The sequence below is a fragment of the Leptidea sinapis genome, chromosome 42 (assembly GCF_905404315.1).
Source record: "Leptidea sinapis chromosome 42, ilLepSina1.1, whole genome shotgun sequence".
In the NCBI taxonomy this organism is placed as follows: Eukaryota; Metazoa; Arthropoda; class Insecta; order Lepidoptera; family Pieridae; genus Leptidea; species Leptidea sinapis.
In genome coordinates, this window is record NC_066306.1 from 2,529,170 (window position 1) to 2,541,340 (window position 12,171).

The window sequence follows — 12,171 nt, forward strand, 5'->3', positions numbered from 1 at the left end:
TTGATGACATTAATTATTTATACATAAAATAATAAAAAAAAAATACAGACACCACAACAAAACCGAAAGGTATCTACAGTAAGGGTTTAAGTTTATTTTTACAATTTTACTAACAACGGCTCCCAAAAAGTTTTAAGATTACAATTATTATTTTTTGTATCTTATATTATTTATGAAGGTTTTTTGTTGAGGGTTTATTACAATAAGGTAATGGGAGAAGAAGAAAATGATCCATTGATTCTTCTGCAGTTAGCAAGGGATATAACTCCTACGTCCTACCCTAAAACTTGTTTTAGTAGTTTGATAGTTCAGCTACCTATATACGCACTTGTTTATTAAAAATTATTACATTCACTGCAACAATGACTTTTTTACATAATTTCCTAAAATATTCTACCTCGATCATCCCGCAACAGACAGCATCAATATTTTGTCATTTCTGTACGTTAATCTATGATCGGCTTGGCGTTGTCATGGCAACATATTTATTTTGTTAGATAAATAATCAAATCAAATAAAATGTTATAATTCATGATTTCTTATTTGTTGTATGTAATTCTATGATTTTATTTTACTTTCGTAATTAGTGCATCTTCCCATAACACAAGACGGCATTTTAATGTTGTACCTGTATCAAATTAAAGCAATTCTGTCAACAACAAACGCGTGCGTACCGTTTTCGTATCGAGAGAGCGACTACGGTCTACGACCCCATGCGCCAATTGACTCAATTTAGGCGATTGATTTTCGGCGCGCTAGTGACATATCTACCTCTTTTAATATTATAATATCATTGCCACAAGACAAGGCAACCGTCCCTACTCTCCCCTTCTTACCTAACGTTATAGGTTAAATGTAAGTTTAAGTGATAAGATAACAAAATAACAAGTAACGTAAGTAAATATACATAAATTTATACTTGCGTCTAGCGGTGTCTTAATTAATTCTTATTAAAAATACTATTTAACTAAACAAATAATAATGTGCAAAATTATAATAGAAAATTTAATTAAAATATTTACGAATAGTGTAGCAGCCGTACTGCCTGCAAACTTAATTAAAAAATCATTGAAATATAATTCAGAAGTGTTGAATGTTTGTGGCCATGAGTATAACTTAAAAGATAAGCAACTTTATGTCATAGGATTTGGTAAGGCTGTAAAAAATATGGCTATTGAGATTGAAAATATGCTGGATTCTAAAATTAAACAGGGCATTGTTAGTGTGCCTATCGAAAGCCTAGAACATGATGAGTCAAAAAGAAAGATATTATATATTGAAGGGGCCAGAAACAACTTACCTGATCTTTTAGCTGAGAATACAAGTAGAAAAGTTAAATCTTTAATAACAAGTCTTACGAAAGATGACATTTTATTAGTTCTTATATCGGGAGGTGGATCTGCTTTACTGCCACTTCCTAAAAGTCCCATAACTTTATATGAAAAAACCTTGGTTATCAAAATGTTAGGAAATGCAGGAGCTGATATTAAAGAATTAAATTCTGTGCGCAAGAGAATTTCTGATTTGAAAGGAGGAAAACTAGCTATTGAATCACAGCCAGCTCATGTTGTCTCTCTTATCCTCTCAGATATTGTTGGTGATCCACTAGACTTAATAGCAAGTGGGCCCACAGTAGAAAACAAAGATGTATCAGATGAAGCATTGAAAGTTATACAAAAATATGAATTGTTTACTAAAATCCCGGAATCTGTTAAACATGTTTTACAATCTTCAGAACTTATCCAACCATTTCCAGATAACAATGTCAAAAACTATATTATTGGCTCAAACAAAATATGTGTGGAAGCTTCTATAAAAGAAATAAAACTTATAGGTTATACACCAATAGTACTTTCACATACAATAACAGGAAATGTTAAGCAAGTTGCACAAGATTACTTGAAAATCACACAAATGTTCTGTGATTATTGTGATGAACATATTGATTTGAATTGCCTGAAAAATAAATTAAATGGTTTGAATTTACCAAACATAAATGAGTTTACTGTGTTAAGTACAGATGTTGAAAATGGCATATGTTTAGTACTTAGTGGAGAAACAACTGTGCAAGTAAAGGGAAACGGTGTTGGAGGAAGGAATCAACAGTTAGCTTTAGAGTTTTCAATTCTTTTAAATGAAAATAGACATAAACTTAATAAATTTAGCATATATTTCTTAAGTGCTGGAACTGATGGCATAGATGGACCTACAGATGCTGCAGGAGCATTAGGGTATTTGAATTTGGTCCTAGATGCAGAAAAGGAGAATCTGGATGTTCAATCATGTGTGGATAATAATGATTCTTACACATTCTATAAAATGTTTCAAAATGGAGCATTTCATGTGATAACTGGGCACACTAATACTAATGTAATGGATATTCATTTATTATTTATCAAAAGGAACAGTAAATGAATTTTTAATAAGAAATCAGGGAATGCAAAATATAAGTACACATTTAAAATTTGTTATGTTTGTTATTGTATGAAATAAAAACCAATTTGGGTTCTTATCAACTATAATATTTATAAACACAGTATTTACAATGGTTTAAGAAATAAATTGAGTTTATTTTGCCTATCTTTATTCATTTTTATTTTCGCTGATGCCAATACAGCTTTTTGACAAAGTCCAGCAAATTTGTCCTTCTTCTTCTTATTATTTTTTATAACTTTAACATCTTTTAAGGACTTTATGGAATTTTTTTCATTTTTTAAAGAAAACACATCCTTTGTTTTTCTGTAAACATCAATAACTTTTCCTGCCTCTTGTGTTTTTAATACTTTGGGTTTAAGCTCCTTAATCAAGGTTGGAGGAGGCTCCAGATTATTTTTTTGGTTAACTCTATGAATGGGAATTTTTGTGATATGTCCACAGAAGGCACAGGTCCTTTCCTGAAAGTAGTTAATATCTTCATTAGTCAATCGAAAAATGGATAGGAATTCACTTGAAAGTTGATGTGTACACCCACTAGGTCTTTATTATACATATTAGTATTCTTATCCGGATCGGACCTGTTCCTTCGTCTTTTATTCTTGCTTGACTTTGTTGACTTGACCTGCAACATGAAAAAAAACACAATGGTTCATCTTTAACTAAGTGTGCTTCCATAATAATTATCAGGTTGCTGCATTACACGGCATAAACGGCTCTTCCATTCTAAACGACAATGTCCGCATCTTATTCGTTTTTCGGATGCTTCACCTTCCTTGATAAGAGTTTTGCATCGTAAACTGCAACAGAAGGAAGTATTGCAGCAATAAATAAAAAGTAAAGTTGTTTCTATGTATGATGAGAGTAATATACATACAAATAATGGCTTCTTAATATATCGTGTATTTTATTGTTAGATTGTGAAAAAACAGACGCTGCTCTAAATAAGAAGTCCACTTTTTCTTCATTCATTTTTAGGTTAGGTAATAAATTTGAGATTTTAACAGCAATCCGATGTAAAAAATAATAGGCTGCAATCTTAGTATTTTAAGGAATCTGTATAAATTATTCTGGAGCATTTATCTTTTCAGCGAGTTTTTACTTCGATAGTGTATTACATTTTTTTATAAATTATATACAATTTTCTAAAAGTAAACAAAAACATGTCACTGTTGCAGTGACAACTGACAACTATTTTTTTTTTTTTTATGGAAAAGGAAGACACCGCACAAGGAAGCTCATTAGACAACTTAGTAGAACGTATAAGAAAGTTCTTTGAAATCCCGTATACTTAGAAAACAATAGAGTATCGACAATTGGCTGCCGTGCCGCGTGAGATTTAATGATAGGTGGGTGCTATTGCCATATCAAAGCTTCATCCTAATTCTTAACAATTCCGCATTCTGGCTGGGCTGGAAGTCCAAATCTGTAATTAACTAGTAGCTCTGCGAGTTTTTATCCGTTACATACATTTGTTTGGGATCAAAGGGTTATTGAATAATATGAAGAGCGTGATATAACCATTTTCATATATACGCATTAAGAATTTATGAAAACATTAAACAACATTCAAGCTAAGTGGCATTGTATTACTCTGAGGTAGGTACATAAGTTTAGATAATTTCGCCGGCAAGCACCATTCACAAAGTGGGGTAAATGCTTCATGTATATTTTGGCAGCAACGTAGGCATTGCTGCCAATTTCCAAAAGCAACTTTGATCTTACGGTAAACGGTCTATTTATAGTATAGTTGTAAACATGATATTTTTATCTATACTACATTGGGTCTTAAATCATTGACTTTAAGCACAAACTAGAGGTGGATACTTACGTAATTACTTTAGGTGGCCTAATCGTGAAGAAAAAGCTTTGCCATGTACATGTAAAGCACTTGTTAGCTCGCTGGGTAAGTCATAACTAACCTACATATTTATTACCCAATTGGAATTTGTATTGCCCATAAACATAACGGGGTTTTGTCTTGTAATTGAAGATAATATGGAAAAATGATTTAATATTTTTATTTTCTATTTTGGTAGCTGATTGTGTTACTACCAAGACTTTAAATTAATAATACATATTCATTATTTCAAGGAGAGTTTAACTTTTTGTTGTAGATAGCCACACTGATTTCCCGCCAAAACGTGAACTTGTCAAAAGTCTAAACATAAAAATTGAAAACAATGCTGTACAGTTTTTGTTTATAAGTCGGAAATAAAAGTTTTTGTTGTAATTCTATTAGTTCAATCTATCTTTTGAACGGTATTTATTTCTAAGGTCTATCTGTGCGCGTTTAAAAATGGATGTAGCTGATACTTATGCTACACAGAGTCAAGTTAAAGATGAAGTTGGAGTGCGTTGTCAGAAACTTTTTCAGGACTTTTTAGAAGAGTAAGTTTATTTAATAATTACGGACTTTAAAAAAAATACATAAATAGTACATATTTCGTAGATTTTATGCTTAAATTTGTTAAGGTTACTTTTTTTATAGGTTAGTACCGGTAATCATATTATTAATCTCTTTAAATGCTTAAAATTCTAGATTCAAAGAAGACAATGAATTAAAATACGAAAAACAAGCAAAGGAGCTGTTAAAACCTGAACTAAGTACTTTAGAAGTAAGCTTTGATGATGTAGAGAAGTATAATCAAAACTTAGCAACTACAATAATTGAAGAGTACTACAGAATCTATCCATTTTTAAACCAAGCGATACTGAATTATGTGTTAAGTCTAGCTGAGAGTGGTATGAAAAAAGACTTGCAGGGTAAAGAATGCTATGTTTCATTTGTTGATGTTCCCACAAGACATAAAGTGAGAGAGTTAACCACAGCAAAGATAGGCACTCTCATAAGAATATCCGGACAGATAGTGAGGACTCACCCTGTGCATCCGGAGCTGGTGATGGGCACATTTGTTTGTCTTGACTGTCAAACTGTGATAAAAAGTGTTGAACAACAGTTTAAGGTTAGTTACATTTTTTGTTAGTCTTACAATATGTTCACATGGGTCTGTTTTAGATGATCAACTGCTAAATAGCTTGCGATTTGAACAGAAGTTGAACAAATTGAAAGCAACAAAAATTGGTTCAATAAAAGTTTGCAATCTTTGCTACCAGAATTTAACCAATTTTAATTAAGCTCATTTGAATTTTCTTCAAAATTTTTAGTAAGCAATTTTGGTTTTTAAAATCCCTTTGTGAGAACTTGTTATTACAGGAGTTAGCAGCTAATTCAATATTGACTAGAATATTTATACTAATCTATGTAATTAATAATATACATATTATGAATGCAATTATATGTTTGTCTCTCACTATATCTGAGTGAAATCAAATACCACATGGAAATAATAAAACTGTCTTTAATTGTGTAATCATTTTTCAAAAATAGGTGCATCTGTGTGTTTATTTCTGGGTAGTGTTGCACAATGTTGAAGCATTTGCTTAAAAATAATGTATTTGTAAGGTTTTGCATTGCTATATATAAAGTTTATATAATTAGAATAATTATAAAACAACTTTTTTATTTTATTTTACAAAAAATGTTGTAATAATTAACCAAAAACCAAAATTTCGAAATAAAATTGTTAATGATCATAAATATACATTTTATTTATATATTATACAAAACACATATAAAACTTGCTTGGTTTGCAAACAAAAACAAATTAATGTGACTGACAACTTTTGAATCTTCTAGTAGTAGTCTTATTCTATTTACCACACTCATTCATTTCTTTGCTTGCATTCTTTAGTGCAAGTTAGAGTGTTTACAGATATGATTAACTTGGGTGGAGGAACACCCCATAATGCAACACGAACTGTCGCTACCAGGTTAAAAATATCACAATGGATTTATTGTAACAATGGGGGATTCTTATGGGTATTTTAACTAAACTTATTTTATATTACATTTTAATATATTTTTCACAAAGCATTGTGTGAATAAATTATTTATCTGTTAATGTAATAATATTTTATCACAAACAAGCATAAGAAATAGTATTTTTACAATGAAACAAAAAAATTACTCTAAATATATTCTTTTTTATCAATATCAAATAAACATTACATATTCTTTATTATAATAATTGTAACAAGTATTAATTTAGTTTTTTTTGTAAAATATGCTTTTATGCACGTTATACATCCCTTGTGACTGAACGCCACCCATCTCACATTCCTCGATAAGTACCTAGCACGGCATGGCACGAATTAAGCAAAAAAAAATATTAACGAATTGAATAACTATGTGGTAAATTTTACTACTGTCAAGTTAACAATATACTACTGTTAAAATAACCAATCAATTACACAATCCAGTTCCGGGAGTGTGGTATATGTATGTATACATTTTGTTATATTGTATGATGTATATGTACAATCTTATGAGAGAATACTAATTAAAAGACTATGTCATTATAATAATTTACTATAGTTATTAATAATATTTGATATAATATTTTGTCTCATAAGATTGCACATATACATTGTACAATATCAGAAAACATGAATCTGTGTACCTTTACCTTGTACAACTGCCTAAAAGGCTGGCAGTGCTCCTGTTTCTCCTTAAGTGTTGCAAGAGTGGATAGTGGTGATCACTTAACATAAGTTGACCCATATGGTCATTTGCCCTCCTCTTTCATAAAAAAAATGTCTCTAACCTAAGTATACTTCAATATCATCCTTATGAGTATATAAATGATGTGCTGTTGTACTCCCATAGCTAATTTTCAATTTTAGTACACAATACCGACAATATGCAGAAACCCAGTGTGTGCGAACCGTCGCCGATTTATGTTGGATGCGGACAAATCAGTATTTGTGGACTTTCAAAAGATCCGCGTACAAGAAACCCAAGCAGAGTTACCTCGAGGCTGTATTCCAAGATCCTTGGAGGTTATCCTGAGGGCTGAAGCTGTCGAATCTGTGCAGGTAATTATGCTTAGAGTACTTTAAAAAAATTAAAATCTCATAATGATGCTTAAACTTCACCTATGGCGATTCTGGCCCAAGGCCCTCGCTGAAGTATCAACCTACAACAAAAATCACTAAGAAAGTTTCTAGCAAATTTTCTTGTATTTACAGATTATAAATATACAGGGCGATAATTGGTAATTCGTCGTTCGCCTGTTAGGAGGTGATAGTTATGATTTTTTGTGATATATATATGCATTAGATATGCCACAGTGAACCATTTTTAATTTATCATGTTTATAAGTTTTTTCAAAATAGGTAGGTATTCATTCAAAAATACGTCACAAATTGTAAAAAAGTATGAATTTAAATTTTATTTAAATACTGGCTATTTATCAGTATTAAAACAACGATATACATGATCATAAAACACTGTATGAGAGAGAAGAGAGATGCACGAAATTTTTGAATTTGTAGATTACATATATTTTTTCTGACACTATAATATATTTGAAGCTTTGACCGAGTGTTGAAAATTGTTTATTCAGCAAAATCACTAAGTTTCACTATTTCACTAAGAGATTATTACAACAAACTGCTACTTACCAGTGTGTGGCTCTTGAACACAGGATGCGAACTAGATGGGCAACACTCAGACATCTTATTCTGCCTACAAGCAAACAAATGCAAGCACTTAATATGTGTATTGTTATATGTTTGCAAGGCATGAAGATTGAAATAGCTAGTGAGCTATTTCAATCTTCATGCCTTGCAAACATATAACAATACACTGCTGTGTGTCACTACACTGCTGAAAAGATATAGGTTAATTAATTTTGACTAGAAATACCAGTGTCTAATGAAGAAGGTTTTCAACCAGTGTGTGTTGCCAGTGATTACCTACTAAGTGTGGGCCTGATGAGGAACATCATGGTCGCTCAGAGGGCTATGCTCGGAGTCTCCCTGCTAGATCAAATCAGAACCAATGTCACCGAAATAGCAAAATAATTACGAAACTGAAGTGGCAGTAGGCAGGGCGCATGGCTCGATGACAGATGGCCGGTTGGGCAGCAAGTCCTTAAATGGCGGTCACGTACCGGAAAGTGCATTGTTTTTAGGCCCCCTCAAGATGGACCGACGATCTGGTCAAGATGGCCGGAACACGTTGGATGAGGGCAGCGTAGGATCGAACGTCGTGGAGATCTTTGGGGGACGCCTTTGTCCAGCAGTTAGGCCTTCGGGCTGATATGATGATGATGAATTTTCGACGAAGACGAATTGAGCTAGAAACCATTTGTGAACCCTCAAATCAGTCAACAATTGATTCACTAAGATTAAACTTACCTTCAGCAACCCCGAAGCTATAAAGGAAAAGTGACACAAATGATTTTAAGTGTTATATATTCATGAATGTTGGCTTGTTACATTGCTATAAATAAAAAACACTATGAACTTGTCATTTCAACTGACCAGACGTTGCAAATAGTATACAATAATATAGCATACAATATATTCTAATAAACAAATTAAATCCCAGAAGCTATCACATTAAACATAATAAATTGCTTAGATTTGAAAGAGCAAAATGTCAAGTCAATTTACTAATGTGTAAATATTAGGGTTGAGCAGGTTATCAACTGTAAAGTAGATCCTGTAGATGAAGCCACAACCTGAGAGTTGAACAAGACATATCAAGATTTATCAACAATACATCACTCAAATTGTTGGCTCCGTTGTTAAGAGTGCTCGGACAGAACCTGAGAGAGAGTCCCGCATTGTTCATAAATTTTGGTGTATAAAATACAAATTAAATTTGTTTTAAAAATAATAAATTGTTTACATTCTATTCTTCCTACTGTGGATTCTGTGAAGGTATACTACAATTTAACTAATGTCTTGTTAAAGTAGACCACCAAGCTTAAAGTATTTGTTTTATAATTCTCAGGCTGGAGACCGGTATGACTTCACTGGAACACTAATAGTGGTACCAGATGTTGGATCTTTGTCAATGCCAGGAGCCAAAGCAGAGCTGACAACGCGGACTAAGATGGCTACCGAAGGACAAATGGAAGGAATCAAAGGATTAAAGGCATTGGGAGTCAGAGAGCTACATTACAAGTGAGTTAATAACGCGCTTCTGGAAAAACAATTGTACATTGAAAACTTAGATATCTTATACATCTATATAGTCTCTTGCTGTTAGACAACCGATAAAAACAGGTCAGGAATATTAGTGTGTTGTCATAATGGGTTATCTAATAGATTATTTTGAGTGGACTATATGGAAAAAAAGGTCGCAGGGTTCGTGTCCTTGTAATATCAATAAGCTCAATGCAGTATAATTCCAGGGAATAACATTGATATCTTCTGCAGGCCCCCCCAGGACATCCATCACCTTATTACACCACAGACTTTCTTTTCAAATTAATATAAATGTCGCTTATTAAAAGTGTGATAGTTTCTTAACTACACAATAGAAACTAGTGAAATTTTAGTAATGTTATAGATGACTGACATATACGTAAAATAAAATACATAATACGTCTGTAAACAGTATAATTTTATTTTAGTACTATAAATACAAAAAAAAACAATTCGACACGTGTTTCGCCTCTACACGAGGCATCCTCAGGACGTGTTGTCTCGCCAAAATCTGGCACGAGACTGAATCAAATGAGCCGGAAGCCACTCTTTTATACCCTCGTCCCATGAAATGACGCGCTGTGATTGGTCGGCTCTTGTGACGTATGAGAATCCCCCGGAAGAGATACGTAACAAAGGTGATGGGACTAAATTTGTTTGTTCATTCAACAATGTAAACGTGTTATTTTTGTGTTTTATTATTTCTAATTGCTCTAACACATTTAAGCGAAATCCTTTTTCACATGTATGTAAAATATTAAAATTATTATTGTTTCAGAGTGAGTGACCTGTATCGATTAAGTGTTTCGCGAAGTGTGATTTTTCGGGATGATTATTCCTAAATGCGGCAATATGTTCCTTTAATCTAATTTCGAAATTTCGACTTGTTTGACCTATATATACCCTGTTACAAGTGTCACAACTTAGTTTATAAACGCCGGATTTTTCGGAATTATTTAATCGATCTTTGCCATTACATATTCGAATAAGAAGATATTGTTCTTAGGTAGTGCGATATCTAGTTGGAGCGTAGCGGGGACCAATACTTAATCTTAGCATTTAGTGCTACATAGGCTGCACCAAAAGTATCGGGAATAGAATATTTCCACTGTTCCTGTCATATTAAAATCTTTTTAATTGAAAACTCCTTGGTTTTAAAAATCGAATACCATTTATTTATTTAAAAAAGGATTCTCGGTCTTGTCAAACTTGTTTAGTCGATGAGAAAAATGGAATTGATTCGAGAAAATTCTAGAGCGATGATTAATTATGACTTTCGAAGTGGTTTAACACAAAATCAGTGTGTTGACCGGATGATTTGTGCATTTGGTGATGAAGCCCCATCCAAAACCACAATTTATCGCTGGTTTGCTGAATTTCAACGTGGACGTGTCAAGCTCAGTGATGATCCCCGTCAAGGTCGTCAAAAAAGTGCAGTCACCAAAGAAAACGTTGATGCTGTGCGTAAGCTGATTGAGGAAGATTGACATGTGACATACTGCGAAATTCAGGCAACTTTAGACATTGGCATGAGTCAAATACAAATAATCTTGCATGAACAATTAGGTGTAAAAAAGTTGTTTTCCCGATGGATACCGCATTTGCTCTGTGAAGAGCAAAAAGCGGCTCGCGTTACTTGGTGCGTCAGAACTCTCGAAAGATTCCACGCAGGATCCTCAAATGCGGTATACAACATCGTATCCTGGATATACGCGTACGAACCCGAAACGAAAATCGTTTACGAGTTTGGGTGTTCGAAATGAGTTAAAGCCAACACAAATTGTTCGTTCACGGAGTGTTGCAAAAAAAATGGTGGCCACGTTTGTCTCCAAAACCGGCCATGTTGCGATATTCCTCTTGAGGGACAAAGAACGGTTAATGCAGAATGGTATGCTAGCATTTGTTTGCCACAAGTCGTTTCTGAACTCCGTAAAGAGAACTGCCACCGCCGCATCATCCTCCATCACGACAATGCGAGTTCTCACACCGCGCACAGAACAAAAGAGTTTTTAGAGCAAGAAAACATAGAATTATTAGACCATCCGCCGTACAGCCCCGACCTAAGCCCTAATGATTTCTATACTTTCCCTGAAATAAAGAATAAATTACGTGGTCAGAGATTTTCATCACCTGAATTTGCCCTGTGCTTCCCCGGGGCGTAAAAAGAATAGGGTAGTCCCAGGCCCTAGGGTGTCGTAAGAGGCGACTACGGGCTTATTGAAAGTGGGAGAGTCACGCTACCGTCTTTTGACGTCAGCACAATCGGGCCAGACTCGTCCGGGTTACTTACCACTCTCGCACAGAATACCGGCGTGAAGTAGCGGCCTAGTGCCGCTATGTTTCGCATAGGTTAGTGTCGAGGACCGGAGGCCATTCCCACGCTTAATGTGGACTATTGTAACATCAGGGGAATTCACTCCAACTTAAACGCCGTCCAGTACCACCTTGAGACGGCGCAGCCGGCCTTGTGTTTCCTTACGGAGACGCAGATATCTCGACCTAGCGATACGTCATATTTAACGTACCCCGGGTACAAAATTGAGCACAATTTTATGCCTCATGCCGGGGTATGTGTGTACGTTAGGGAGGATATCTGCTGTCGCAGTCTCGCCAATTTTGAGGGTAGGAACCTGTCTACTCTCTGGCTCCGCGTAGATTTAGTGGACCGCGTCCGCA

At 34.1% G+C, this 12,171-nt stretch overlaps 2 protein-coding genes and 1 long non-coding RNA gene across 3 annotated transcripts in view; 2 read left to right on the plus strand and 1 right to left on the minus strand.

Moving 5' to 3' along the window:
- Positions 1 to 491: 491 nt before the first annotated feature.
- On the plus strand, positions 492 to 2,576 carry LOC126976791 (glycerate kinase). Its single transcript, XM_050825393.1, has one exon. It carries the CDS (start codon positions 982 to 984, stop codon positions 2,413 to 2,415), a length of 1,434 nt encoding a protein of 477 aa, XP_050681350.1. The 5' UTR covers positions 492 to 981; the 3' UTR covers positions 2,416 to 2,576.
- A 169-nt stretch (positions 2,577 to 2,745) lies between these two features.
- LOC126976852 (uncharacterized) lies at positions 2,746 to 3,605 on the minus strand. The gene is made up of 4 exons (XR_007731987.1): positions 3,311 to 3,605; positions 3,137 to 3,233; positions 2,972 to 3,058; positions 2,746 to 2,894 (listed from the first exon to the last, which is right to left on the minus strand). It is a non-coding gene; the product is annotated as an uncharacterized LOC126976852 (long non-coding RNA).
- A 952-nt stretch (positions 3,606 to 4,557) lies between these two features.
- Positions 4,558 to 12,171, plus strand: part of LOC126976754 (DNA replication licensing factor Mcm6) — a 34,038-nt gene continuing 26,424 nt past the window's right edge. Inside the window, exons 1-4 of the mRNA XM_050825318.1 lie at positions 4,558 to 4,824; positions 4,976 to 5,399; positions 7,180 to 7,371; positions 9,299 to 9,471. Coding sequence (XP_050681275.1) covers positions 4,733 to 4,824; positions 4,976 to 5,399; positions 7,180 to 7,371; positions 9,299 to 9,471 — 881 coding nt within the window. The 5' untranslated portion in view covers positions 4,558 to 4,732. The remainder of the gene's footprint in view (positions 4,825 to 4,975; positions 5,400 to 7,179; positions 7,372 to 9,298; positions 9,472 to 12,171) is intronic.